The sequence below is a fragment of the Pan paniscus genome, chromosome 11 (assembly GCF_029289425.2).
Source record: "Pan paniscus chromosome 11, NHGRI_mPanPan1-v2.0_pri, whole genome shotgun sequence".
In the NCBI taxonomy this organism is placed as follows: Eukaryota; Metazoa; Chordata; class Mammalia; order Primates; family Hominidae; genus Pan; species Pan paniscus.
The window spans coordinates 2,338,174-2,365,762 of NC_073260.2; the positions used below are offsets into that span (position 1 = coordinate 2,338,174).

Here is a 27,589-nt window from a genome sequence, read left to right on the forward strand (position 1 = left end):
GGAGACGGAGGTTGCAGTGACATGTGATTGCACCACGGCACTCCAGCCTGGGCAACAGAGTGAGTCCCTGTCTCTAAAAATAATAATAACAAATCTCAAAAAACAAAAACGAAAGAAAGAAAAGAAAAAAATACAAAATTGGCTCAGGAAGAATAGTTAATAGGGGTCTGGCCCTGTAACTATCAAAGAAATGGAAACAGTACTGTAGAAGCCAGCACAGTGGCATATGCCTGTAGTCCCAGCTATTCCAGAGGCTGAGGTGGGAGGATTTTTGAAGCTCAGGAGGTTGAGTCTAGCTTGGGCAACATAGTAAGTCTGGTCTCTAACCCATCTCTTAAAGACAAAAGAAACAAAAAACTTCCCACAGAAAAATTGGGCCTAAGTGTTTTTTTTTTCAGGTAATTTTTTTTTTTTTTTTTTTTGAGACAGAGTCTCGCTCTTTCGCCCAGGCTGGAGTGCAGTGGCTCGATCTCGGCTCACTGCAAGCTCCTCCTCCTGGGTTCACGCCATTCTCCTGCCTCAGCCTCCCAAGTAGCTGGGACTACAGGCGCCCACGACCACGCCCGGCTAATTTTTTGTATTTTTACTAGAGACGGGGTTTCACCGTGTGAGCCAGAATGGTCTCAATCTCCTGACCTCGTGATCCACCCGCCTCGGCCTTCCAAAGTGCTGGGATGACAGGCGTGAGACACCGCGCCCGGCCTTTTCAGGCAAGTTCTACCATAAATTGCAGGAACAGATAATCCAAATATTACGCTAATTAAAAAAAAATTAAAGCAATTTTTTTGTTTGTTTGTTTTTGGTAGAGACGAGGTCTCACTATGTTGCCTAGGCCAGTCTCCCAAAGTACTGGGATTACAGGTCAGACCATCATGATATCAAAACCATAGAGGAGGCCAGCCACGGTGGCTCACACCTGTAATCCCAGCACTCTGGGAGGCCGAGGCAGGTGGATCACCTGAGGCCAGGAGTTTAAGACCAGCCTGGCCAACATGGGGAAACCCCGTCTCCACTAAAAATACAAAAATGAGCTGGGTGTGGTGGCACATGCCTGCAGTCCCAGCTACTCAGGAGGTTGACGCACAAGAATCCCTTGAGCACGGGAGGTAGAGGTTGCAGTGAGCTGAGATTGAGCCACGGTACTCTAGCCTGAGTGACACAGCAACACCTTGTCTCAAAAAAAAAAAAAAGGCAAAGGGAAGCCAGCCATGGTGTGGACCTGTGGTCCCAGCTACTGCAGAGGCTGAGGCAGGAGGACCATTCGAGGCCAAGAGTTTGAGGCCACAATGAGCTATGATTGCACCACTGCAGTCCAGCCTGGGCAATAGAGCAAGACCCTGTTACTAAAACAAACAAACCAAAGACCTGTTACCTACTTACAGGGACGAGGCAGCAGGTGGCAGGGGAGGGGAGAGACTGTTACCAAAACACTGAACCTGGGGTTCAGTCCAGGTCCTGCTGTTCGCTGCACAGAAAGCCAATCACGGAGACCAGGAGCACCGCCAGGGGGAAGGCTTTAAGCCGGCTGCAGCCAAGGAGATGGGTGCTCAGTCTCAAATCCGTCTCCCTGACCCACTGAAATTAGGGGTTTATAGAGCAGGGAAGCCACGTAACTAGGTGTGAGAAAACAGGAATTAGGGGCAGCTGAAGAAGAGGAGTTGGTCAACAGGAAGCTGGTGGTTGGCCAGGCAATCTTGACAGCTGGGGGGTCTGGCGTCTCATTGTCAAGATACCGTGATCTGGTGAGTTTTAGCTCTTTCATTCTATCTGGGGGCCTCATGGTTGGTTTTCTGAGAAAGGAACTCAAATAGGACAAATGTCACTTTCTCAAATATTAAGACTAGGAGGATCAATTTCTGTGTTTATTCAAAGAAACCATAAACATCAGTTCCATGGGACAATTGAGCCGGTTTCAAAATCAAAGAAGGCCAAAGCCAGGCAGGGTGTGGCACACACCTCTAGTCCCCAGCTACTCAGGAGGACTGCTTGAGGCCAGGAATTTACCAGCCTGGGCAACATAGTGAGGCCCCGGCCTCTAATAAAAGGAGATGGGAGGCTGGGTTTGGTGGCTCACGCCTATAATCTCAGCACTTTGAGAGGCCAAGGCAGGTGGATCACTTGAGGTCAGGAGTTCGAGATCAGCCTGGCCAACATGGCAAAACCCCATCTCTACTAAAAATACAAAAATTAGGCTGGGCACGGTGGCTCATGCCTGTAATCCTAGCACTTTGGGAGGCCGAGATGGGCGGATGCTCAGGAGTTTGAGACCAGCCTGGGAGCAACACAGTGAGACCCCGTCTCTATTAGAATGCAAAAAAATTAGCCTGGTGGCACACGGCTGTAGTCCCAGCTATTTGGGAGGCTGAGTCAGAAGAATTGCTTGAACCAGGAGGCGGAGATTGCAGTGAGCCGAGATCACATCACTGCACTCCAGCCTGGGCAACAGAGGAAGAGTCTGTCTCAAAGTAAATAAATAAAATAAGATAAAATAAAATAAAATGCTCACAGTGCCAGCTAGAGCCATCGTTCAGAAAAGAATTTGGCACTTGCTAGAGAAGCAGAACACACACTTGCCTGACAACCAGCAGTTCGGTTCCGGGATGCTCCCCAGAGAAGTGCTCGCAAGAGCACACATGCGGCCGGCGCGGCGGCTCACACCTGTCACCCCAGCACTGTGGGAGGCCGAGGCAGGCGGAGAGGCCGGGCGCGGCGGCTCACACCTGTCACCCCAGCACTGTGGGAGGCCGAGGCAGGCGGAGAGGCCGGGCACGGTGGCTCACACCTGTCACCCCAGCACTTTGGGAGGCTGAGGTGGGTGGGTCGCCTGAGGTCAGGAGTTTGAGACCAGCCTGGCCAATATGGTGAAACCCTGTCTCTACTAAAAATACAAAATTAGTGGGGAATGGTTATAGGCGCCTGTAATCCGAGTTGCTCAGGAGGCTGAGGCGGGAAATCGCTTGAACCCAGGAGGTGGAGGTTGCAGTGAGCTGAGATCGCGCCACTGCACTCCAGCCTGAGCGATAGGGCCAGACTCCACCTCAAATAAAAAATAAAATAAAATAAAAGAGTGTATATGTGCAGAGCAGCAATCTCAGCAAAGCCTAAAGCCAGACACTGTGTGTTCACCAGCTGCAGCGACACGCCGTCTGCATGTTCTCACTCACAGGATGGAACACAGCAAGGAACAAACGAGCCACACCTCTCAGTGTCAACAGGGTGAATCCCAAACGCGTAACGTGAGTGAAAGAAGCAAGTCCCACAACAGCACGTCCAGCACATCAGAGACCACCGATGGGGTCCTGCTGCCACCCTGGCGTTGCTCTTACCAACTGTGCATATGTGCACCTCCCATTCTGTTGTGTCTCCGACCTCGAACAGGACAGCACAGGCTTCCCCGCCTCCTGTGGGCCTTTGCAAAGTCTGCTCTCCCCAGGCCGGTGGGTGCCCTCCCCACGGGGCTCCCTGTGCATGCATGGAGCCTGGCGTGCTTTGGGCCCCCAGGAGTACTACTCAGCAAGCGTTTGTTGAATGACTTAATGAGCACCTGCAGAAAGGGAGCAGTGAGTGAAAGGCCTTTCACAATGAAACCATCAAGGTGTTTCGGCCACAGCACAAGCTTCTTTTTTTTTTTTCTTTTGAGATGGAATCTCGCTCTGTCGTCCAGGCTGGAGTGCAGTGGTGCAGTCTCAGCTCGCTGCAACCTCCGCCTCCCAGGTTCAAGCGATTCTCTTGCCTCAGCCTCCCAAGTAGCTGGAATTACAGGTGTCTGCCACTACAGCCGGCTATTTTTTTTTTTTTTTTGACTCGCTCTGTCACCCAGGCTGGAGTGCAGTGGCGCGATCTCGGCTCACTGCAAGCTCCGCCTCCCGGGTTCACACCATTCTCCTGCTTCAGCCTCCCGAGTAGCTGGGACTGCAGGTGCCCGCCACCACGCCCGACTAATTTTTTGTATTTTTAGTAGAGACGGTGTTTCACTGCGTTAGCCAGGATGGTCTCGATCTCCTGACCTGATGATCCGCCCGCCTCAGCCTTCCAAAGTGCTGGGATTACAGGAGTGAGCCACCGCGCCCGGCCCACAACTGGCTAATTTTTGTATTTCTACTACAGACGGCGTTTCACCATGTTGGCCAGGCTGGTCTTGAACTCCTGACCTTAAGTGATCCACCTGCCTCAGCTTCCCAAAGTGCTGGAATTACAGACGTGAGCCACACAGCACAAGCTTCTGATGTGGAGACTGAGGCAGGGCAGCCAAGATGTCAGCAGGCCTCAGGAAAGCCCCCCTCCCTGGGAGGTCTGAGCCCTGCGTGGGCGGGAGGCTCTGAGTTCCCTCCCCCAGGGGTTCTCCCCTAACCTCTCTGCATCTGCATGTTCCCAGCTCAGCCGGGGTCATGTGCAGCACATCTGGAGGCCCCGTCCCCGAGAGGGTCCTGGAAGCCGAGAGCTGCCCCACCCAGAGGCCCCTCCACCCCTTCAGCTCCTGCCAGCTTCCCTCTGACGCTCTCCCAAGTCTGCCTTCCAGGGTCCCTGAGTCCATGCCAGGAAGGGGCGTTCCCCCGCCCTCACTCCGTCTCAAAGAGAGCTCAGCCTCAGCCTTTGTCCTGGCCGCTCTGGGCTCCCTGCCTCTCCCTCCGCAGGCGAAGCTGGGCACTCGGCCATGAGCCTGTCTCCCCGGGGCAGAGTCCAGCTCCCCTCTCCCTCCCCATCCTCTCAGGCCTGGCAGACCTCCCACTCCCTGGCTTGAGCTTTTTGTCCATGAAAAGAGTCCAGAACACCAGGAAGCCCCGCTGGGCCTGGAGGGAAGCGGGGTACCGCAGGCCAGTGGGGGTCGCAGCACCCTGCCTCTGGGCGGCCTTTGTTTCTTCCTTTTCAGGCATGATGTGCACTGTGCGTGCCTCTCCCTTCTCTGGGCGGTCAGGGGTGGAAGAAAGGCCTGGGGTGGGTGGGGGGAAACTGGGGCCTGGGGCCTGGAGCTTAGCACCGGCAACACCCAGAGATTGCCTGCTGGAGCCCCGCCAGGCTGGGCTGTGAGGCTGAGGCAGCAGAGAGGCTTCCCAGGGTTCCCACCCCTCCCTTTGGGGTCCTGAGCTGGAAGAAAGATGCCTTTGCTGGGCCTGTGGCGCCAGACCCTCAGCCCAGGCAGCAATCCCAGCACAATTGTCACTGCCCGTTCCAGAAGGCCGGGCATGGTCTGGACCCTGCCCCATGGGGCTGCCCTTTGGGCCCCAGCAGCCTGCACTCCCTGGTGGCCTTGCCTCGTGGCTCCCTGATGCTGTGTGGCTGGAATTATTGGGACAAGAATTCCCACTTTGCAGCAGGCGCGAAGGAGGTGGCCCCTGGCCGGGCTGGGATGCTGGGCCTGTGAGGCTGCAGAGCCGAAAGGCCAGCCATGCCATGGGAAGGAGGGGCAGGGCTTGCTTCTGGGGCCAGCTGCGCTTCGCCTGCCCCAGCCGTCCCCAGAAGCCTGTTGCTGACCCGCACCCCAAGCCTGGCCTGGGGACCCTCTTCCTTGCCTTTCAGGCCACGTAGAGGCCCCACCTGTTTCCGTCCTGGGGAAGCCTCCTCTGGCCTCCGCAGCCCAAGCCTCTGTGCCCCTCAGGCCGAGGGGGCAGCAGGCGCGGCCGAGGCCCTGGGCTGGGAGGTATGGACCTTTGGCCCGGTCTGTGCTGCTTCTCTTCTGTTTCTCGGCTCGGTGTGACCTGGGCCGTCCCTCCCCTTCCCCGCTCCTGCGTCCTCACCTTCACCTCAGTACAGGGCCCAGGTGAGGTGGATCTGACTGGGCCTCAAGGGTAGGTCCGGCCTGGGTCAGCTGCGTGTCTCTGGAGCTGACCTGCGCGGGCTCAGCGCCGCAGGCTGGCGGATCCTTGCTGGCCGGGAGGGCATCCCGCAGGCCAGCCTGGTCCTCACCAGCCCTGGGAGTTGGCGCTCAGGGCCCTGCTCCACAAACAGGTGCTGACCCTCGGCTTCCTCCTGAGTCCCCAGCCCGGGCCCCGCGTGGCTCCGCAGCCGACAGTGCCTCATTCCTGCAAGCGAGTCTGGCCTCCTTTCCCGGGGCCCGGGAAAAGCGCGGCTCTCCAGCACAGGACCCTCCGAGCCAGCCTCGCCCACCCACCCCCACGCCAGGTCTCCTGCCTCCACGGCCGGGGGATCCCCTTGCTGAGTGGGCGGGAAGGGGAAGGTGGGCCATAGCCGCGGGGCGCCCGGGCTCAGACCCGGGAGCGGGGGAGCGGTGCTGGTGACTCAGCCGCGCCCGCGTCTCTCACCTGCGCGGGCCGGACGGCGGAAGCTTGGGAGCAGAGGCGAAACCTGTCCGCCCGTGGGCGTGGCCGGCGATGGGCGGGCCCGCCCGGCCTCCCGCCCCTCGTCCCGCCCCGGGGCCCCTACCCCGCGGTCCCGCGGCCCCGCCCGCCTCCGCCTCCGGCTCCCCGCACTCTCCGGGTCCACGCGTCGTCCTCCGGCGCGCCCGCCCGCCCATGGCCGGGAAGGTGCGGTCACTGCTGCCGCCGCTGCTGCTGGCCGCCGCGGGCCTCGCCGGCCTCCTACTGCTGTGCGTCCCCACCCGCGACGTCCGGGAGCCGCCCGCCCTCAAGGTGCGCGCCCGGGCACCCAGCGCACGTCTGGGGAGCAGCGGGCCGGGCTTGGAGCCGGGGAGGGGGTGCGGGCTGGGAACCTGAGCAGGATCAGCCCGGGACCCCCACCGTGCTCTGCTCCTGGCGGGCTGGGTGGGGTCCCGGGTTCCGCGCCCTGCGCTCCCCGACCGGGTACGCGGAGGAGGGGGGGGGCGCGGTGGCGCTTCCAGGGCGACGCGGTGCTGAAGGAACAAGTCCCGGGAATTCCGCGCCCGCCGCCGAGTCCGTCAACGCAGCCCAGGGGCTGTGTCCCCGCTCCCGGGATGCAGCCCAGCGATGCCCCCTGGGTGCTGCCGGACGCCCGCCCCCAGGCCTGTGCGGGCCCCCAGGGGCACTCCAGGCCACTTCTGCCCTGTGCCGCCGCCCCGGAGGGTGCGGTTAGAGCCACATCGACTGGGTATTCAGCCCAGATGGGGATCCACAAGCCCCAGGACCCAGGGCCCCCGCCAGGACACGAGAGTGGCCCAGAAAGACAGGAGGGCTTGACCGGAGCAGCCCTGGCCGGTTCTCAAAAGGTTGGAGCAGGCTAGCCTGGATCTCCACTCCAGCAGGCCCAGGGACCTCCTGGCCAGCCCCTTTAACCCTTTATTGGGCTTGTAGGGGGGTGGGGTGGAGAGCCAAGTCCCCCAGCCCGATGGGGAGTCAGAAGCAGGGAGCTCTGCGGCCCTGCAGGACGGCCATGTGGCGGTGCACGCGCTGACCTGTTGATGCTCTGGGCTCTGGGGAAGCCTTGGTCGGGATGGACTGGTGCGGCCCTCTTGGAGGCTGGAATTGCTGCCCGGGCCTGGGAGGCTGGTCCCCAGCTTTCCAGGTGGATCCAGGATGCTGGGGCAGGAGCTGGAAAAGGGCATTTACAAGCTCATGCCACTCAGGTCTGCAGGAAGGCCCACCCAGCACCCCCAACAAGGCAGGACCAGCTTCTCTCTCTGGCCCTGGCTTGGAGGCCTAGGGAGAGTGTCTTCAGAGCCGACCTGGCTCTGAGGCCCACGGCCAGCCTCGGCGGGCCTTCTTGACCTGGGGCCCTGCCTCCTGCATCCTCAGGTTGGGCTGCCGTCAGAGGAGCTGGAAGGAGACAGAGGAGGAAGGAAGGAAGAGGGACTCTAGGGAGCTCCTCCTGCAGAGGAGCTTCCTCTCCCTGAGCCTGGGAAACTTGTGCCCCAGGGAAAAGTCCCTGGGGACCCTCTGTCCCTCTGTCCCTGACTCAGTCCCTCAGTCTGCCCTTGCCAGGAAGGCTGCTGCCCAGACCCTGGCATGCTGGCTTCAGGTAGTCAGGAGGGAAGAGTCACCTCCCCCGCACCTCCCTGTTCTCCTTCCAACCACGGCCTCAGAGGAGGCCCTGGCCTCCTCTGAGCTTCAGCATGAGGCTTGGCACATGACTGGGTGGGGGGGGGGGGCGGTGGCAAACTGGAGGAACCCAACTTCACGTTTGGTGTCAGGGTGTCAGGGCCCCCGGACACCCCAGGCTGACTCCCTCCCCCTCCCCCCCAGTATGGCATCGTCCTGGACGCTGGTTCTTCACACACGTCCATGTTTATCTACAAGTGGCCGGCAGACAAGGAGAACGACACAGGCATTGTGGGCCAGCACAGCTCCTGTGATGTTCCAGGTGAGGCCCAGCCCAGCCCAGCCCAGCCAGGACGCCCACTCACTGCAGGGTCTCTGGGGCCCTCTCCAGCCTTAGCCGGTGCAGGTCCTTCTGCTTAGGGTTGGGTGGGGCTCACTCCAGGCAGAAGCCCTAGAAAGAGAGAGGCTGGTGCCCCTGCACCTGAGTGGGGCCACGAGTCGTTTGCATTCTAGAAAGGAAGCCTAGGCAGCAGGTGGGGAGGTTTGGGCCTCGCCGGGCCCAGTATTGGCTTCTGTGCCCCAGATGGAGCAGGAGGAGGTCTGGGGGCCTGGCGGACAACCCAGGCAGGCCTCAGGAGGCCAACCTGGGTTGACCATGCCCAGGGCTTTGTCCTAGCACCTGCACCCACACACTCTCAGCAGGCAGCAGCCTTGGTCTCCGGGTGGCACCTGGGCCCCTTTGTCTCCAACCTGGGCGTTTCTGGGGGCTTAAGCTGGGAAGGTGTGCCACCTGGTCTGGGAGCCCATGGCCCCCACCCCCACCCTCACTCTCCTGGCCTACGGCCCACCTAGGGGCTGCCTGTGAGGCATAGGCTCATCTCTCTGCCTCCCTCTAGGTGGGGGCATCTCCAGCTATGCAGACAACCCTTCTGGGGCCAGCCAGAGTCTTGTTGGATGCCTTGAACAGGCGCTTCGGGATGTGCCCAAAGAGAGACACGCAGGCACACCCCTCTACCTGGGAGCCACAGCGGGTATGCGCCTGCTCAAGTGAGTGTGCCTGTGCCCTGGCCCTGTCCCCATGATAGCCTTTGGCTGTGACCCCTTGCAGGGCGGACCCCGAGCACCCCTACAGCAGGCTCACAGCCACCTGGGGAGAAGGCCTCTTGGAGTTCTCTGTGTTTTGCAGCCTGACCAATCCAGAGGCCTCGACCAGTGTGCTCACGGCAGTGACTCACACACTGACCCAGTACCCCTTTGACTTCCGGGGTGCACGCATCCTCTCGGGCCAGGAAGAGGGGGTGTTTGGCTGGGTGACTGCCAACTACCTGCTGGAGAACTTCATCAAGGTGGGCCCAGCAGCCAGCCAAAGAGCCAGGGGGCATGGGCGCCCTCGGCCCCTGGTTGACCCCACACTCCCCTCTCCACAGTACGGCTGGGTGGGCCGGTGGTTCCGGCCACGGAAGGGGACACTGGGGGCCATGGACCTGGGGGGTGCCTCTACCCAGATCACCTTTGAGACAACCAGTCCAGCTGAGGACAGAGCCAGCGAGGTCCAGCTGCATCTCTACGGCCAGCACTACCGAGTCTACACCCACAGCTTCCTCTGCTATGGCCGTGACCAGGTCCTCCAGAGGCTGCTGGCCAGCGCCCTCCAGGTGCCCCTCCACCCTGGCTCACCTGCACTGCACTGTTCCCTCCTGGAGCAGAGCCTGGACAGCCACTGTGCTGTGGAAGGCTTCTCCACGCTGGGCTTTAATTGGCTTGAAAGACAGGTGGGAGGGTCAGAGCATGAGCAAAGGCCCAGTGGCTGGGCTGGGCCTGGAGAAGGGAGGGCCAGGGACGGCTCTCAGAGGGAGCCTGGTCAGGGGCGTTGGGATCTGTCAAGCAGGCAGTGGGGAGCCATGGATTGCCCCTGAGCACAAAAGTGAAGTTGCCAGAGTGAGACCTGTGGGAGGTTCGTCAGGCTGGTCCTCTGGAGTGGCGGTGGTGCCACCCTGTCACGCTGGTGATTCCCCTAGACCCACGGCTTCCACCCCTGCTGGCCGAGGGGCTTTTCCACCCAAGTGCTGCTCGGGGATGTGTACCAGTCACCATGCACCATGGCCCAGCGGCCCCAGACCTTCAACAGCAGTGCTAGGGTCAGCCTGTCAGGGAGCAGTGACCCCCACCTCTGCCGAGATCTGGTTTCTGGGCTCTTCAGCTTCTCCTCCTGCCCCTTCTCCCGATGCTCTTTCAATGGGGTCTTCCAGCCCCCAGTGGCTGGGAACTTTGTGGTGAGTAGGGGCAGGCGGGTGGCTGGGAACTTTGTCGTGGGTAAGGGCAGGCGGGTGGCTGGGAACTTTGTCGTGGGTAGGGACAGGCGGGTGGCGGCAGGTGCTCTGAGCCACTGGGGTCCGGTCACAGTGTGACTGCGCCCCCTACAGGCCTTCTCTGCCTTCTTCTACACTGTGGACTTTTTGCGGACTTCGATGGGGCTGCCCGTGGCCACCCTGCAGCAGCTGGAGGCAGCCGCAGTGAATGTCTGCAATCAGACCTGGGCTCAGGTGAGCCCCGCTCCCACTCCTTCAGGGCTGTGCGGAAGGGCTCAGCCTCCGCCTCCACATGCCTCCCCAGCCCTGCATGGACAGGCCTCTCGGAGCGCCCGCTGCAGTGGGGGCGATGGCAGGCATTAGGCTGACTCCAGAGGTGGCGTGGCTGTGGCCGGGAGGCTGTGAACAAGTCGGGCGGGTTGGAGAAGCTTCGCCAGGCCCGACCCTCATCCCAGATCTGGAGGGCAGGGGGAGGCCGGTGCCCAGGTTTCTGGCTTCTGCCACTGGTTCCCTCCATGGTACCACACAAGGGAAGATGGAAGTGGGTCTGGGCACCGGGAGTGTGCCCACCGGAGACTCCAAGAGAAACGTACGAGTCGTCCCAGGACCGGGGTGGTGAGCGAGGCCCCATTTTGTCCTCCCAGGGCCTAGTCTCAGACAGACTGGGGTGAGGGAGGTGGGGACAGGCGGCGAGCCAGCGGGCAGACTCAGGCCTGGAGCTCGTCCTGTTCCCCTGGCCACACACCAAGGTGTTGCTGCCTCCTGCTCCCTGGTGGCCATGCCTGCTGTCCCTCCTCACTGGCCTTCCAGGCATGGGCGCTGGCTGGGGAGGGATGGAAGCGTGCCCTGCCGGGGGTGCCCCTCGGACTCGGTCTTGCCATTCATGTCCGGGCCTGTGTGGTGGTCTCTGGCCTCGCACGGCCCGTGTGTGTCTGGGGAGGGGTGAAGCACGCCGCCCGCCCCCTCGCCCCGTGGGGCCGAGACCTCCTGGTGGTCGCCTGCCTGACGGTGTCCCGCCCGCGTCCCAGCTGCAAGCTCGGGTGCCAGGGCAACGGGCCCGCCTGGCCGACTACTGCGCCGGGGCCATGTTCGTGCAGCAGCTGCTGAGTCGCGGCTACGGCTTCGACGAGCGCGCCTTCGGCGGCGTGATCTTCCAGAAGAAGGTGGGCAGGGGCGGGGCGGGGCGGGGCCGACCCTGCGGGGCGGGGCCGACCCTGCGGGGCGGGGCCTCTCGGGAGCTGAGGCCACGCCCTTCGCCGCAGGCCGCGGACACTGCAGTGGGCTGGGCGCTCGGCTACATGCTGAACCTGACCAACCTGATCCCCGCCGACCCGCCGGGGCTGCGCAAGGGCACAGACTTCAGCTCCTGGGTCGTCCTCCTGCTGCTCTTCGCCTCCGCGCTCCTGGCTGCGCTTGTCCTGCTGCTGCGTCAGGTGCACTCCGCCAAGCTGCCAAGCACCATTTAGGGGCCGACGGGGGCAGCTGCTCCATCCCTCCCCCAACCCCTGTATCCCCACCCCGTACTCCCACCCCTCCCACAACCCCTGTACCCCCCACCCCTGTATCCCCACCCCTCCACCCACCCCTTTCCCAACCTCTCTCCCCACCCCTGTATCCTGCATTCCTCCACCCACCCTCTATCCCCCACCGCTCCACCCCACCACTGTCTTCTCCATCCTTCCACCCCACCCTCAGCGTCTCTGCCCCTAAGGCAGCCCAGGAAATAGGAACTGAGACTCTGGTACCCACAGGAGCCTGGGTGGGCAAAGAGCGCTCAATCCAGCTCCTTGAACCCCTCCAGCCCGCTTCAGCCTGGGCATCACTGCAGGCCCCGTGCTCCTCCTCATCCTCCTCAGGGCTGGGTCTCCAGAGAGTGGGGCCTTGGTCCTGAGAATCAGCCCTTAGAGGCTCCTTCTGTGGAGTCTGGGTCTGTACTGGGGAGGGTCACAGCCCACGGGCTGGCAGCCAGCCCAGCACCTACTTGTAAAAATTTTGTAATAAAAAGTTTTTCCTAGAGACGTGAAAGGAGAGTGTCTGTGGGGTGGGGCATCCTTGCTGTGGCCTGTGCCCCCACCTTCCCGCTGTTCTAGCCGCACGGGCCTGCCCTTGGTCCTGAGGGTGGACACCATCCCTCCCTACTGCCTTCTGCTCTGGAGCCAGGCCTGGGGCACTGGCTGCTGCCCTGCTGTGCCGTGGCAGCCTAGAGTAGCTGCAGGATGGCTGGCCCGAGGGAATGTTCCTGGGCCCTTGAGTCTTCTCTGGCCAGCAGAGTTCCCCAAAACCATCACATCCGGATCTGCGTTGGTGACCAAGGCCAGATTGAAGGTTGGGTCCTGGTACAGTGAGCCTGGGGGTGAGGGTAGAGGTCAGGGAGGTGGCGGAGAGTGGGTGGCAGCCAGCCAGGCGGCTTCCTAGGGGGCAGTCAGTGCTGGTAGAGACTGGAGGGAGGGCAGGCCCACATCAGGAGGTGGCACAGGGGTGGGAGATGAGATCAGGACCGGGACCCATAGGCAGGAATCTTGCACAGAACCTGGCTGTGGAGCCGAGCCATGCAATGGCACAGGGCACCTTGCCCTTCTCACCTGGGACTGAGTGTCCTGCACCTCCAAAAGGCATCCTGCAGCCCCAGCCAGGCCCTGCAGCCCCTCCCCAAGCCAGTTTTCTCCAGGATGGGAAGGCCTGGTCTTGCCCACTCGCCTCCTCACCTTCCTGGGAAGTGAGCTTAGACACTGTCTCTATGCTCAGTGCCCTGGCGAGGAGGGTGGTGGTTCTTATTCTGCTCTTCCCTCCCCTCTTCACCATTTTTTTTAAGTCATTTGATAAACCTGAGGGCAGCCAGCCCCAGCTTTGAAGTTCTGGGACTGGAAGGACCAAGGGGACACCCCGGGTTGGAGGTCTCACTCTTGTTCTCTGAATGACTAGTCAAAGGAGGTTTCTAGTGGGATGGGGTGGGCGTGCTCTTGGGAGGCAACAGGTGAGGTGCAAGGGGGGCATCAGAGATGCCCGTTGTCAGCTGGGCACAGTGGCTCACGCCTGTAATCCCAGCACTTTGGGAGGCTGAGGCTGGCGTATCACCTGAGGTCAGGAGTTCAAGACCAGCTGAGGCAACATGGTGAAACCCCGTCTGTACTAAAAATACAAAAATTAGCCCAGCATGGTGGCACGCGCCTGTAATCCCAGCTACTCAGGAGGCAGAGGCACGAGAATCACTTGAACCCGAGAGGTGGAGGTTGCAGTGGGCCGAAATGGCACCACTGCACTCCAGGCTAGGCGACAGAGACGCTGTCTCAAAGAAAAAAAAAAAAAAAAAAAGATGCCCATTGTCCTGAGGGAGCTAAAGGGCTGTCACCTGGGGACCCTGAACACCTTGGACAGCTCCCAGCTCCAGTCCTCAGTGGCTCCGGATCACTCTTGCCCTCTGGTGGCCTCACTGCGCGCGGCCGCCGCGGCTCCAGCCAAAGCTGCAGTCGGGGCCGGGGCCGTTCTGTGTTCCTGTATTTGCTTTTCCCGCGAGTGGGGGTGCCCCTGCCTCTGTGGGCACACCTGTGCCTTCCTGTGCACCTGCCCAGCTCGTGAGCACCTGTCTGCGTGCGCCCGGCGCTCCTGTGTCTCTGTGCGCTCGCGAGGCTAGGCCCACACAGGTCCTCTGCCCCATCGCGGGTGCGGGTGAGGGGCTCGGAGTCCTACCGGGAAGAGGCCAGAAGGGAGCGCATCCTGGAGAAGCCCACCCGCGGCCCAAACCCAGCCGGACTTCTGGGAACCGCACCGGCCCCAGAGACCGCAGGTGCCGAGACACCCTGAGGCCGAGAGAGGTCCAGCGAGGCCCGGAGAGGGGACCAGAACTGGAGCAGGGGGAGGGGGCGCAGTCTGGAGCCGCCCTCCCGCCCCCTCAGGTGGAGCGCGCAGGCGCAGTCTCCGCGTGCGCGCCTCGCCGGCGCCTCCATCCCGGATCCTTGCTGCAGCGTCAGCGCCGCCGCCCGTGCCTTTCCTCTTCCTCCTCCTCCTCCTTGGCATCCGCCTCCTCTTCCTCCTGCGTCCTCCCCCGCTGCCTCCGCTGCTCCCGACGCGGAGCCCGGAGCCCGCGCCGAGCCCCTGGCCTCGCGGTGCCATGCTGCCCCGGCGGCGGCGCTGAAGGATGGCGACGCCGCTGCCTCCGCCCTCCCCGCGGCACCTGCGGCTGCTGCGGCTGCTGCTCTCCGGCCTCGTCCTCGGCGCCGCCCTGCGTGGAGCCGCCGCCGGCCACCCGGGTGAGCGAGCGCGCTGGGCGCAGGCCGCGGGGCGCCCCGGGGCCGGGATCGCCGGGCGGGGACCGGGTTGCCGGGCGCCGCCGCCCTCGTCCTGCCCAGGCCCGCAGGCCCTGCAGGCCTGGTCCGCTGGTGGCGGCGGCCCCGCCTCGCCCACGATGGAATAAACAGGCCTGGCCGGAGGGCGCAGCGCGGAGCCTCCAAAAGGCCGCGCCGGATGGGGCTTCTGCCGGTTCCCAGAGGCGTACCTTACATTCATGGCTTCTTCCGCCGGGAGCCCGTCTGGCTCAGGCCTCCGCGCCGCGGCCATCTGGCTCTGGGCGGGCCCGCCGGGAGTCTGCCTGTGTGCGTCTCTGTGTCTCCGTGTTCGGGGCTCCTGCGGGTGTGGGGCTGGCCCTGAGTGCCCGCCGGCTTCGCTGCCGGTGCGCGTCCCGGGGTCGGGGCCTCAGTGCTGCTCTGCCTGTCCTCACGCCTTGGGTGGCGCTGGGCACCGGCCTTGTGCGCCATGGTGGGCGCTGAAGTTCTGGGGGCACTTATGGCGCAGGCTCGGGGTGCTGTTCTAGCTTCAATAGGAGGGAGACTGTTGCAGCCTCAGAGCCTCCGCCTGCATCCCCTGCCCTCGAGGGCACTGGCATTCTGTCTTTGGGACTGAGGGCTGCAGGTGGACTCCGGAGGAGGGTGATAAGCCCAGGGTCCTGGGACATCCTCTCACCTGCACAGATGGGTCCTGAGGGTCCAGAGAGCAGAGCTCCCTGCAGGAACCCAGGATGCAAAGCTGACGTTTTTCTGGGGGGACTGAACTGGGAGACTTTGCGACTGCATTCGTACAGTACTCCTGGCAGCCCTGCAGAAGAGGTGCTGTGAGCCCATTTTACAGGCAAGGAATCCGAGGCATGGAGAAGTTAAGTGGGTTGTGGCACAGCTGAGGCGCTGTCCTGGGCAGCCTGGTTCTGTGTGTGTGGCCTCAAGGGGCCAGAGTGAGGCCGGCTTCCTCCTGGGCTCGGTGCCCCTGGATGGGAGGTGGGCATGAACAGGAGAGGCTTCCGAGAATCAGAGTGTGCTCAGCCAGGAAAGGCGGAGGCCACCCATTCAGGAAACGGGGCTGCAGCTGCTGTGCTGAGCCCGGGTGGGTGGCGGGTGCCAGTCCTCAGTTCACCGGCCTCTGCAGCTTCGTGTCTGCCTCATCGGGAGACCTGGCAGGGCCCTCCCTAGGCAACTCCTCCCATTCCCAGTGCCCAGTGCTTGGAAGGGAGGGCCCTCAGGCAGCCCAGACGTTGGCGGGTGGAGGGGGGTGTGCCAGCCACTGTCCAGCTGCTCTTGTTCCTGGGACCTCTTTTCAGGAGGAGGAAGTGGGGGATGGAGGCTCCTGGGCTGGGGAAAAGGGCTGGGAGGGGCCTGGAACCCAGACCCTAGAGCCAGCTTTGTACCTCAGGCCCCTGCCTTTGGCGTGGTGGACGGTGGGGTATCAGCATAGGAGCGGGGACTGCCTCACTCCCCAGGTGCCAAGTTGGCGGGTGGGCCCAGGTGGACCTGCTGGCACAGGTTTAATGTTTAACGTGCCCAAGTCCCGGCCCACTGATACTGGAGGCTGCTGCCCCAGGTCGTGGAGGGTGTGCGGTGCCTGGCGTTGGCTCCTGTGCCCACCTGCCACTGCGGCTGCTGGAACTGCCTTGAAGGAAGGCGGACAGCCTGAGGGCCCTGAGGGTCAGGTTACCAAGGAAACCAAGCCAGCCAACCAAGGTCTGGAGAAGGACGATGCCCCGTGTGGCCCCGGTGGCCCTGCCTGCAGTGTGCAGTGTGGGGCTGGGCAGAGAGGAAGAGTCCTGGTTAGCCAGAGGTGCCACCGCAGACTCCCCAGGCAGGGTTGATGGCCCTGCTGGGGTTCCCCTGGCTCCACTGGCTTGCTGTGACTGGGGACATTCCTTAGCTTTGAGGCAACTCAGCTATATCCCAGAGGGAAAACTGAGGCAGAGGGCCATTGCCCCCTCGCCCCGTTCTCCAGCACCAGGATAAGACTGATTAGCCACATGTGTCAGCTGGCACCATGGCCTGCGCCCCTCATCAGTGAGATGAAAGTGTGGTTAGGAACTAGGGAACTAGGGCCTGGCCTGCCATCCCCAGCACTGCCAACCTCGGCCTCCTGAGGCCCTCGGGTGCCACCTGGCCCCTGACTGCAGCCCCTGGTGTGGTGGCTTTGGGAGTGACCTGCCTGGGTTCTGTGTCTGAGGCCAGTGAGGTCAGCAGACTCCATCTTAGGTGTCCTTGGTGCCTGGGGGACAAGCCAGAGGCTGGAGGAGCAGCATCCCTTCCAGGCTGCACACTTGTCAGTGCCGGGTTCTGGGGAGAGCCGCACGGGAAGGAGAGGTCGCTGGCGGCATCGTTTGCTGCTCCCCAGAGACAGACCTGGGCCCTTCCCTCTGGGACTCCCAATCTGGACGGGGTTCCTGGCTTGCTGTGGGGCATGTTGAGGCCGGAGGCTGGGCTTGTGGGGCTGCACGGCCCTGCCCAGGAGAACTCAGCACTGCCTGGACAGTGAGGCTCAGCTTCTGAGCTGAGGGCTCTATCAGGCCTGGAAGTGGACCCTGGGGAGGGGTGGGGCAGGGTAGTTCTGATAAGTCCTAGGACTGTTCGCTTCCGGGTTCTGAGCCCTGGCGTCAGGGAGGAAGGGCCTGTCCAGAGCAATGGCCAGAACCAGGCCCGGCCAGCTCTGGGGGTGACGGGGGCGGGTGGCTGGGGCAGCGCTGCCGTGTGCAGGGGCCGAGCCCTGCGGGGCCGTGAGCCGGCCCTGCCTTCTGCTTCCTTCCTAGATGTAGCTGCCTGTCCCGGGAGCCTGGACTGTGCCCTGAAGAGGCGGGCAAGGTGTCCTCCTGGTGCACATGCCTGTGGGCCCTGCCTTCAGCCCTTCCAGGAGGACCAGCAAGGGCTCTGTGTGCCCAGGATGCGCCGGCCTCCAGGTACGAGAGCAAAGGGGGAAGTTGATGGGGGCGATGTCCCTGCGTGAACCTCTCCCTGTAAGAAGCGGCCGGCTGGGCGCAGTGGCTCACGCCTGTAATCCCAGCACTGTGGGAGGCCCAGGCTGTAGGATCTCTTGAGGTCAGGAGTTCAAGACCAGCCTGGCCAACATGGTGAAACCCCGTCTCTACTAAAAATACAAAGTAGCCGGGTGTGGTGCATGCGCCTGTAGTCCCAGCTACTCAGGAGGCTGAGGCAGGAGAATTGCTTTAACCCGGGAGGCGGAGCTTGCAGTGAGCCGAGATTCACCACTGCACTCCAGCCTGGGCGACAGTGCGAGACTCTGTCTCAAAAAAAAAAAAAAAAAAAAAGAAGGCCGGGTGCAGTGGCTCACGCCTGTAATCCCAGCACTTTGGGAGGCTGAGGCGGGCGGATCATGAGGTCAGGAGATCGAGACCATCCTGGCTAACACGGTGAAACCCCATCTGTACTAAAAATACAAAAACAAAATTAGCCGGGCGTGGTGGCAGGCACCTGTAGTCCCAGCTACTCGGGAGGCTGAGGCAGGAGAATGGCGTGAACCCAGGAGGCAGAGCTTGCAGTGAGCCGAGATCGCGCCACTGCACTCCAGCCTGGGCGACAGAGTGAGACTCCGCCTCAAAAAAAAAAAGCAGCAGCCTGCAGCCTCAATGCCCAGGCCTGTGCCAGGTGGTCTCAGGGCCTCTGGACCTTGTGGGGTGTTGGGTCCAAGGCCTGGGAGATCCTCATTCACTCTCCACGAAGCCTCCCATCCTTTCCAAATGGAGGTGGACCCAGGCCTGGGGCAGTCAGGCCCTCCCAGGGGAAGGGCTGCACCATGCGAAATGCTGGGATGGCCACGGGAGAGGAGGGGCCCATTCTCCCCGGGCCTGGGCTCTGCAGGATCTGCCCAGAAGCCCTCCAGGCCCCCACTTCCCCGTCCCCAGGCAGCTTGCTCTTTTCCACCACTCACTGTCCTGTCCGCCTGTTGGCAAATGTTGAAGGGTGCCAGCAACTGGCTGGGTGCTGGGATTGCCCCGCTCGCCAGCCTGAGCCGCATCTGTCGGGATGGCCAGTCACTGAGTGACTTCAGGTGTGGTGAGGGCTTTGCTCAGAGGTGCTGGGGGTGGGAGCAGCAGCGGCTTCCTGGAGGAGGTGTTGAGAGGAGCACCGAGAAGTGGCTGTAAGGGTCTGTGTGGATGCACCTCCTGCCACCCTGGGAGCGTCCACCCAGACTGTGCAGCCCACAGTGGGTACCGGTGGGGCCCTGCCACCAGCCCCACCCCTGACAGCTGCCCCCGTTCTCCCAATGACCTGGGGAGGGGTCCCGGGTGCTTGGCTTCTTTCGGCTTCCCCCTACTCCTTGGGGAGTCCCTGCCCCTCTGCCCGAGAAGGTGCTTGGAGGTGGGGAAGCAGAAGGGGCTGTGCTGGCCGGCCCTTTATGGACATGGGTTGGGGTGAGAGACCCCACTCCTTCCTCCCCGTGCCCGGTCTTTGGACATTTCCCTAGCGCCTCCTCCCTTGCCCTGCCTCCACTTTCCGGGAAGCACTGCCCCTTACAGGAAGCGCCCGCGCTGTCACCATGGCAATCTGGGAGGGAGAGGGCCTCCAGGCGTGTACCCAGTCCTCAGGCTCCTGGGAGGAACCTGCCAGAAGCGGGGAGGCCGGGTCTGGGGCTACCTCCTGGACGGACCCCTCCACCTGATGGCCCCTCACCCTCCCCAGGCGGGGGCTGGCCCCAGCCCAGACTGGAAGATGAGATTGACTTCCTGGCCCAGGAGCTTGCCCGGAAGGAGTCTGGACACTCAACTCCACCCCTACCCAAGGCCCGACAGCGGCTCCCGGAGCCTGGTGAGACCCCCGCTTCCCCTGCCCCACGGCCCTGTCCCCAGCCCAGTGCTCTCATTCTAACCTGTCCTCTCTCGCAGCCACCCTGGGCTTCTCGGCACGGGGGCAGGGGCTGGAGCTGGGCCTCCCCTCCACTCCAGGAACCCCCACGCCCACGCCCCACACCTCCCTGGGCTCCCCTGTGTCATCCGACCCGGTGCACATGTCGCCCCTGGAGCCCCGGGGAGGGCAAGGCGACGGCCTCGCCCTTGGTAGGTCTTGGTCAGGGGTGGGCAGGGGCAGCAGGGCCCCCTGCAGAAGGCCGCCCTCACATGCCCCCTCCTGCAGTGCTGATCCTGGCGTTCTGTGTAGCTGGTGCAGCCGCCCTCTCCGTAGCCTCCCTCTGCTGGTGCAGGTGAGCCAGTGGCCGCGGGCAGGGCAGGGAGGGTGCCACACGCTCAGAGGTCTCAGGCCCCACTCCCCACAGGCTGCAGCGTGAGATCCGCCTGACTCAGAAGGCTGACTACGCCACTGTGAAGGCCCCTGGCTCACCTGCAGCTCCCCGGATCTCGGTGTGTGGCCCCCTTCAGCCCTGAGGCTCCCGCCCAACTCTGGCCGCCAACTGACCCTCGCCTCCTCCTTCCCACAGCCTGGGGACCAGCGGCTGGCACACAGCGCGGAGATGTACCACTACCAGCACCAACGGCAGCAGATGCTGTGCCTGGAGCGGTGAGTGGCTGCCCCGGCACTGCCACCCCCACCCACCCACCCCCCATCCCCACCTCCACTCCATCTCCACCTACCCTGGCCAACTTTACCCCAGGCCCTGCCACCCTCACCTGCACGCTAACCTTCACCTCCCCCGCCGCCCTGCACCCTCACCTCCCCTGGCCAACTTCACCCTGGGCTGTGCTCCCCTGCCACCCCAGGGCTGAGGTGGGCTGAGTGCCCACTTCCAGACTGGGCCACTGGCACCTCGAGGGCGTGGGGAGGACCCAGCGATCCCCCCCCACCCAGGCATAAAGAGCCACCCAAGGAGCTGGACACGGCCTCCTCGGATGAGGAGAATGAGGACGGAGACTTCACGGTGTACGAGTGCCCGGGCCTGGCCCCGGTGAGTGCCTCAGGGTGCAGGGAGGGGCGAACCATCTCCTGGGGTTCCCTCCCAGCAAGTATCCCCCCAGCCCACCCACTGCCCAGCCTGACACCCACATTCGCAGACCGGGGAAATGGAGGTGCGCAACCCTCTGTTCGACCACGCCGCACTGTCTGCGCCCCTGCCGGCCCCCAGCTCACCGCCTGCACTGCCATGACCTGGAGGCAGACAGACGCCCACCTGCTCCCCGACCTCGAGGCCCCCGGGGAGGGGCAGGGCCTGGAGCTTCCCACTAAAAACATGTTTTGATGCTGTGTGCTTTTGGCTGGGCCTCGGGCTCCAGGCCCTGGGACCCCTTGCCAGGGAGACCCCCGAACCTTTGTGCCAGGACACCTCCTGGTCCCCTGCACCTCTCCTGTTCGGTTTAGACCCCCAAACTGGAGGGGGCATGGAGAACCGTAGAGCGCAGGAACGGGTGGGGAATTCTAGAGACAAAAGCCAATTAAAGTCCATTTCAGACCTGCGGCTTCTGCCTGTGTTGCCAGCGTGGGTTAATCTTCCGCCGCCTCATCTCCCATTTGGGGCCCTGGTAGACGGACCCCTGAGTGGGGGGCCTGGGGTCTGCTCTTGCACCGCCAGAGGGAGGAGGCCTTTCTGTTCGCTCATTAGGAGGACCTTCCCATCCCGTGGAGCTGGAGGAGAGGCCACGGGATCATCCCCACCCTCCTCAGCCAGGCCTCACCCCTGCAGACCCTTCTATGCAGGTGGGAGAGGGGAAGGGTGTAGTTTAGGGCTGGGCCAGCCCAGGGTTGGCTCTGCGGCCCGGAAGATCCCATCCTGTGTGATAAAGAGGGCTGGAGCAGGTGATAGTCCACACACACCTGGATGCGGGTGCCCACCACCTCCAGGCAGAAGGAAAACAATGCAGACATTGAGTCTGGGTTTCTCTTGGGGACCACGGACGCCAGGCCCTGCAGCACACGGAGGAGGGATGGCAGGCAGAGGTACCTGTGTGATACCAGCTATGCAGAGCCAGGTGGACCCAGGGGGCCAGGTGAGGGGTGTGATGGGAGGGGCCTGGACACCTGGAGCTGGGACTTGGCCACTCCTAAATTTGGAGCAAGAAGGCCCCGAGGGAGGAAGGGGAATCGTGTGGTCAAAAGTGCCCAGATCAGGCCGGTACCAGGTCAGGGTGCAGGGGCTGAAACTCTCTGTTTCACTGATGCTGGGGACATAGGAGGACTGGGTTCAGAAGCCCCTCAGTGGTTGTTAGGAGTCTGGAGGTCCAGGCACCTAGACAGCCCTGGCGTGTTCGTGTTATTAATTAGGGTTCTCTTTTTATTTATGTATTTATTTATTTATTTTTGAGATGTAGTTTCACTCTTGTTGCTCAGGCTGGAGTGCAATGGCGTGATCTCGGCTCACTGCAACCTCCGCCTCTCAGGTTCAAGCGATTCTCCTGCCTCAGCCTCCCGAGTAGCTGGGATTGCAGGTGTGCGCCACCACACCTGACTAATTTTGTATTTTTAGTAGAGACGAGGTTTCTCCATGTTGGCCAGGCTGGTCTGGAATTCCCGACCTCAGATGATCTGCCCGCCTCGGTCTCCCAAAGTGCTGGGATTACAGGCGTGAGTCACCGCACACGGCCAGTCAGGGTTCTCTTAGAGAAACAGAACTAATAGGAGATATATATATAGAGAGAGGGGGGCCAGGTGCGGTGGCTCATGCCTGTAATCCCAGCACTTTGGGAAGCTGAGGTGGGCGGATTGCCCGAGCTCAGGAGTTCGAGACCAGCCTGGGCAACACAGTAAAACCCCCGTCTCTACTAAAATACAAGAAATTAGCCAGGCATGGCAGCGTGTGCCTGTAGTCCCAGCTATCTGGAGGCTGAGGCAGGAGAATCGCTTGAACCCAGGAGGCAGAGGTTGCAGTGAGCCAAGATTGCACCACCGCACTCCAGCCTAGAGACAGCAAGACTGTGTTAAAAAAAAAAAGAAAGAAAGAATTTAGTATTAACTCACATGATCACAAGGTCCCACAATAGGCCGTCTGCAAGCTGAGGAGCAAGGAGAGCCAGCCCGAGTCTCAAAGCTGAACTTGGAGTCCGATGTTCGAGGGCAGGAAGCGTCCAGCACAGGAGAAAGATGTAGGCTGGGAGGTGAGGCCCGTTGTCTCCTTTTCACATTTGTCTGGTTGACATTCGCTGGCAGCTGATTAGATGGTGCCCACCAGATGAAGGGTGGGTCTGCCTTCCGCAGCCCACTGACTCAAATGTTAATCTCTTTTGGCAACATGCTCACAGACACACCCAGCATCAATACTTTGTATCCTTCAATCCAATCAAGTTGACAGTATTAACCATCACACCTGGCATGGGGAAGATAAGGCCCACTGGGCACCGTCCCTGGAGAAAGGGTGGGCCAGGCAGGCTGGGAGAAAATTGTTCACCCCTGCTGGGGGAGACTGGCTTGACCTAAGCAACATGTTTTGGGGGCCACAGCCCACCCAGACCAGGAAGCCCCCTTGCCTCTCACCTCTCACTCCTCACCTGTGACCTCGGGCTGGCCCTCAGCTGGGAGCCCCACGTCCCTCTGGGCACTGCTGTGATGGGGCAGGGTGTGATGGGAGCCTGTGTGTGGGCCCTGGTGTGATGGGTGCCTGCGTGCATGGGGCAGGGTGGATGCTGAGCCCACATGGCACGCCCACGCTCACGCCCACCATCCTTCACTCTAAGCCATTAGCCACAGGGAAAGCGGGTGGGTGCAGGGAGGCCCGGGTGTCACTCAAGGGCGCGGGGCAGCGTCTGGCCCAAGGCCAGCGTGTCACTGGCTGGGAGGTTCCCCTGGAGCTCCACGTTCAGTCCCTCAGGTCACAATACACACCTATCCTGCTGGCCTGACGCAGGGGCCCAAGAGCCTCCTAGTGTGTCCCATCTTCTTCTTGTTCTGGGTGTCCCCAACCTGTCCTCAGGGTCCCTGCTGCCCATTCTCTTAGGTATTGGCAAGGAAGGACTCCCTCCCAGAGCAGCTGTGTGAGAAGGGAGCCGGTGGGCCTGAGCTGGGGAAGGGTTGGCAGGGGGCTGGGTCCTCCGGTTGGGGCATAGGCCCCCATGCAGCCTAGCACCCTGCTCCCCACTCGCCTTTTTGGATTTTTTTTTTTTTTTTTTTTTTTTGAGACAGATTCTCGCTCTGTCAGCCAGGCTGGAGTGCAGTGATATGATCTTGGCTCTCTGCAACCTCCATCTCCCAGGTTCAAGTGATTCTCCTGCCTCAGCCTCCCCCCGAGTAGCTGGGATTACAGGTGCCTGCCACCACGCCCAGCTATTTTTAGTGGAGATGGGGTTTCACCATGTTGACCAGGCTGGTCTCGAACTCCTGACCTCAGGTGATCCACCCGCCTTGGCCTCCCAAAGTGGGATTACAGGCATAAGCCACCACACCAGCTTTTTGGCTTTCATTGGCCCCTGGCCAATTCAGACAGAAGGCCTTCAACTTTGTCCAAGCTCCTGCCCCCACCCATCAGGAGCCCCCTTGCTCCCATATGCCCCAGGCTGTGGGTGAGCTGCCCTGGGGCCCCCAGGGACTCTGGAGACCCCAATCCTGGGCTTGGGGCCTGGCTCAGCCTTGCCTGGGGGCCCATTACTCAATTCCTTTCCACTTTACCTTCTGCTGTTCCTGTCCCTGTCCCAAGGGCCCTGGCGGCAGCAAGAGGCAGATATCACCTTGGTTTCTGGCTCAACTCTGAGCCCTGAGCCGGCCTGAGCCTGCTGACCCTGACCCGGCAGCCCAGCACCCCCTCCACCAGTTCCCACTTGAGGAAGCCCAGCGGGGCACTGATGTGCGTCTTCCAGCCTCGGCTACCTCCCTGCTTGGTGCCCTGCCCACACCTGGTGACCTCCTGAGCACAGATGCCCAAGAGTGACATGCCCAGACCCTGGCGGAGACGCTGGGGTGGCACTCATCTGTGCAGAGATGCCCCCAACCCAGCAAGATGCTGGGGCAGGACCATGCTTGGCCCAGAATGTGGGGCGTGTGATCCCCTAGCCAACATCCTAGGAAGCGAGGACCTCCCCAGCTTCTGGCCCTGGGAGGCGATCTTGTTCCCCACCCTGGGTGGCTGGGTGGGCCGGCCCCGGGTTCAGAGTCCCTGGCTGCAGCCCTCCCCTACAGCCACGCAACACAGAGGAGCGGGTCCCGGCAAAACTTGGGGTGCAGAGTGGGTCCCTGGAGGACCAGAGCCCCACCCAGCAGCTCCACCTGGAGGAGAACAAGGACAGACGTGATCCCCCCACGCCTTGGGGCTCAATGGGATGACAGTGGGAGGGGAGGGGCTGAGCTCACCCACTGCACCACGCTGTGCTGCCCCTCGACCAATCCCTCCACTTGGGGGTCCCCTTGGCCACCTGCCAGGCTCCGTGCACCCACCCGGCTTTCCCAAGGCGAGGTCAGAGGGGCTCTCCAGCCCCCAGCTCCACCTGTTATTGAGAATAAAGGGCAGTCTTCCTTCTTGCCGGAGCCATGTAGCTTTGCAGCACGCCGCCAGGGGGCGCTCGAGACACGCATCTGGACTGCCTTGCTCAAGCCAACCCATGAAGCAAGTGGGGCTCAGGAAGACAGCCAGGCTCAGCCCGCTCCGTGAGACGCCCCTCGGGCTGGGGCTGGGTGCCCCTCACCTTGCTGCTGCCCCGGGTGCCGCTGTCTGCAGGGGGCAGCTGGCCAATGGTCTGCTCTTGGTCTGGAGTGGGGCCCACTGGGTTGAGGCCTCTTCAGTGGGCATCCACGGGGAAGCTGGCCCACAGTGAAGGCTCAGCGGGGAAGAGCTTGTGTCCTGATGATCACGATGCTCACACACCACGGAGCTGGGGTTGGCTGCCTGCCTGGGTCCACACAAACCCAGGGAGTCAGGAGGCCTGGGTGGGGTGAGATGAGCGGGAGCCCCTGCCCCCCGACTTTCTCTTTGACTCATGCCCTTCTCTTTCCTCTGAGAGGCTTTCGTTCTGACCCATTTCTGGGCAAAACCCCCGAGCCCCGTTTGCCAGCTCGCAGGTTCCCACGCACGACTGGGCCCCATGGCAGCCACCCTGCCCAGGGTCCTCAAGGAGCAAGCTAGGGGCGGAGGGTGGGGGAGTCTCCTTCAAATCCACCCAGGGAGGGAGCAGGCTGTGGCTGCGGCTGAGGTCGGTGGCAAGGGACCCTGCCAGCCTGGCAGCACAAACAGGAAGGATGGCGGGCTCTGGCACCAGAGGCCGGGTCACCCGCAGGCGTGGCAGGACAGCCTCCTTCCTGCAGGAACTGCCGCCGGGTGTCTGTTTCAAGGAGAAGAGATGGGGTGGTGTGAGGCTGAAGCCAAGGTGTGGCTCCCCAGGGGCCCCCTGCCAGAGGAGGAACGCTGGGGTGGGATTAAAGGCCCAGGTGCCACTGTGGTCATCACCGAAAACATGGGAGGCTGGAAAGGCGGGGCTGGAGGCAGCTGCCCACTCTGGTGCCAGCCCCTAAGCCAAGCAGCTCAGGCACTGACAGTTTCCCGTGGCGCCCACAGGCACCCCTCCCTCCAAACCCCCCTCCCTCCAAGCTCCCCTCCAAGCTCCCCTCCCTCCAGCCCCCCTCCCTCCAAACCCCCCTCCCTCCAAGCCCCCCTCCCTCCAAGCCCCCTCCCTCCAAACCCCTCTCTCCAAGCCCCCTCCCTCCAAGCCCCCTCCCTCCAAACCCCTCTCTCCAAGCCCCCTCCCTCCAAGCCCCCTCCCTCCAAATCCCCCTCCTCCAGCCCCCTCCCTCCAAGCCCCCTCCCTCCAAGCCCCCTCCCTCCAAACCCCTCTCTCCAAGCCCCCTCCCTCCAAGACCCCCTCCGAACCCCCTCCCTCCAAGCTCCCCTCCAAGCCCCCCTCCAAGCCCCCTCCCTCCAAGTCCCCCTCCCTCCAGCCCCCCTCCCTCCAGCCGTTGCACAAGTTCCGCAGCAAAGCTCAGCTCAGAGGCTACACTGCGCCACATGGGTGGGGGCCTCTGACTACCACCCCGTCCCAGTCTTGCCTCTGTCCCCACAGTGGGATCCTCCTACTTCAGTCTCCAGCTGCCAGCTACCTGGTTCCTCTCCCAAGGCAGCCTTGTCCTCACTGTGGGTCCGGGGAGAGGCCAGCAGCCCCTGGGGCCCAAAAGTAGAACAGGACAGGGACAGGGGTGGTGGGAGGCAGGCCCCCTCTGAGGGTGCTGGGGCAAAGGTCTGGACAACAGTTCATGGTTGCCATTCCTCCCAGGACACACGGTCTGAGCCCCCAAAGGACCTGACAGGACAGACGCGTCCTCATTCCCGGTATCCCAGCATTTTGGGAGGCCGAGGTGGGAGGATTGCTTGAGCCCAGGAGTTTGAAACTAGCCTGGACAACATAACAAGACTCTGCCTCTACAAAAAAATTTAAAAAATTAACCAGGCATGGTAGTGCACACCCATAGACCCAGCTCCTTGGGAGGCTGAGGTGGGAGCATTGCTTGAGCCCAGGAGGTTGAGGCTGCAGCAAACCGTGACTGTGCCACTGCACTCCAGCCTGGGCAACAGAGCAAGACCCTGTCTCAAAAAACAAAAAACAAAAACCCACACACAAAAAAGCAAACTTGGCTGGGTGCGGTGGCTCATGCCTGTAATTCCAGCACTTTGGGAGGCTGAGGCTTGTGGATTACCTGAAGTCAGGAGTTTGAGACCAGCCTGGCCAACATGGGAAAACCCCATCTCTACTAGAAATACAAAAATTAGCTGGGCGTGGTGGCAGGCACCCATAATCCCAGCTACTTGGGAGGCTAAGACAGGAGAATCACTTGAACCCGGAAGGTGGAGGTTGCAGTGAGCCAAGATCGCACCACTTGATCCTGACTTCAGGTGATCCACAAGCCTCGGCCTCCCAAAGTGCTGGGATTACAGCCTGGGCGATAGTGCAAGACTCCCTCTCAAAAAACAAACAAACCAACCAACCAAGCCTGACCTGCCTTGAGATCTCCAGGACGTCTGGGTCTGGCCACGCCCGGGACCACACAAGGTCCCGTGCAGCAGAGTGGCAACGTGGTTGGGTGAAGAGGCTGATGGGGCCTCCCACTGTGGCTGAGAGTGGGGTGTTGGTTGGCTGGGGCTCAGGGTGACCCCGCAGGGCCATCCCAGCCTGGCTGGCACCCAACGTGGGCTGGTGTAGAAGAAGGAACCTGGCCTCCAGGCTCCAGGTCCTGGCTAGAGGGAGCGGGGAGTCTGGAC

The 27,589-nt window shown here is 62.3% G+C and overlaps 3 protein-coding genes across 7 annotated transcripts; 2 read left to right on the forward strand and 1 right to left on the reverse strand.

Annotated features, from left to right (window-relative positions):
• The first annotated feature begins 6,358 nt into the window (after nucleotides 1-6,358).
• Nucleotides 6,359-12,235, forward strand: ENTPD2 (ectonucleoside triphosphate diphosphohydrolase 2). 2 transcript variants are annotated; one of them, XM_003816987.5, is made up of 9 exons: nucleotides 6,359-6,587; nucleotides 8,115-8,232; nucleotides 8,807-8,957; nucleotides 9,097-9,256; nucleotides 9,338-9,565; nucleotides 9,929-10,183; nucleotides 10,334-10,453; nucleotides 11,248-11,382; nucleotides 11,482-12,235. In XM_003816987.5, exons 1-9 carry the CDS (start codon nucleotides 6,471-6,473, stop codon nucleotides 11,683-11,685), a joined length of 1,488 nt encoding a protein of 495 aa, XP_003817035.4. In that variant the 5' UTR covers nucleotides 6,359-6,470; the 3' UTR covers nucleotides 11,686-12,235. The 2 variants fall into 2 exon arrangements, with proteins under 2 accessions (XP_003817035.4, XP_034785487.2); XM_034929596.3 differs by lacking the exon at nucleotides 6,359-6,587 and adding an exon at nucleotides 6,657-7,141.
• A 1,396-nt stretch (nucleotides 12,236-13,631) lies between these two features.
• NPDC1 (neural proliferation, differentiation and control 1) lies at nucleotides 13,632-20,886 on the forward strand. 4 transcript variants are annotated; one of them, XM_034929597.3, is made up of 9 exons: nucleotides 13,632-14,466; nucleotides 17,271-17,417; nucleotides 19,159-19,284; nucleotides 19,362-19,532; nucleotides 19,609-19,675; nucleotides 19,748-19,832; nucleotides 19,910-19,989; nucleotides 20,278-20,374; nucleotides 20,481-20,886. In XM_034929597.3, exons 1-9 carry the CDS (start codon nucleotides 14,355-14,357, stop codon nucleotides 20,571-20,573), a joined length of 978 nt encoding a protein of 325 aa, XP_034785488.2. In that variant the 5' UTR covers nucleotides 13,632-14,354; the 3' UTR covers nucleotides 20,574-20,886. The 4 variants fall into 4 exon arrangements, with proteins under 4 accessions (XP_034785488.2, XP_034785491.2, XP_034785492.2 ...); XM_034929598.3 differs by having other exon boundaries at nucleotides 13,879-14,466; nucleotides 19,633-19,675; XM_034929600.3 differs by lacking the exon at nucleotides 19,362-19,532 and having other exon boundaries at nucleotides 13,713-14,466.
• A 96-nt stretch (nucleotides 20,887-20,982) lies between these two features.
• Nucleotides 20,983-27,494, reverse strand: LINC02908 (long intergenic non-protein coding RNA 2908). The gene is made up of 2 exons (XM_003816986.5): nucleotides 27,327-27,494; nucleotides 20,983-25,661 (listed from the first exon to the last, which is right to left on the reverse strand). The coding sequence occupies exons 1-2, from the start codon at nucleotides 27,492-27,494 to the stop codon at nucleotides 25,257-25,259; spliced, it is 573 nt and encodes a 190-aa protein (XP_003817034.1). The 3' UTR covers nucleotides 20,983-25,256.
• Nucleotides 27,495-27,589: the final 95 nt, after the last annotated feature.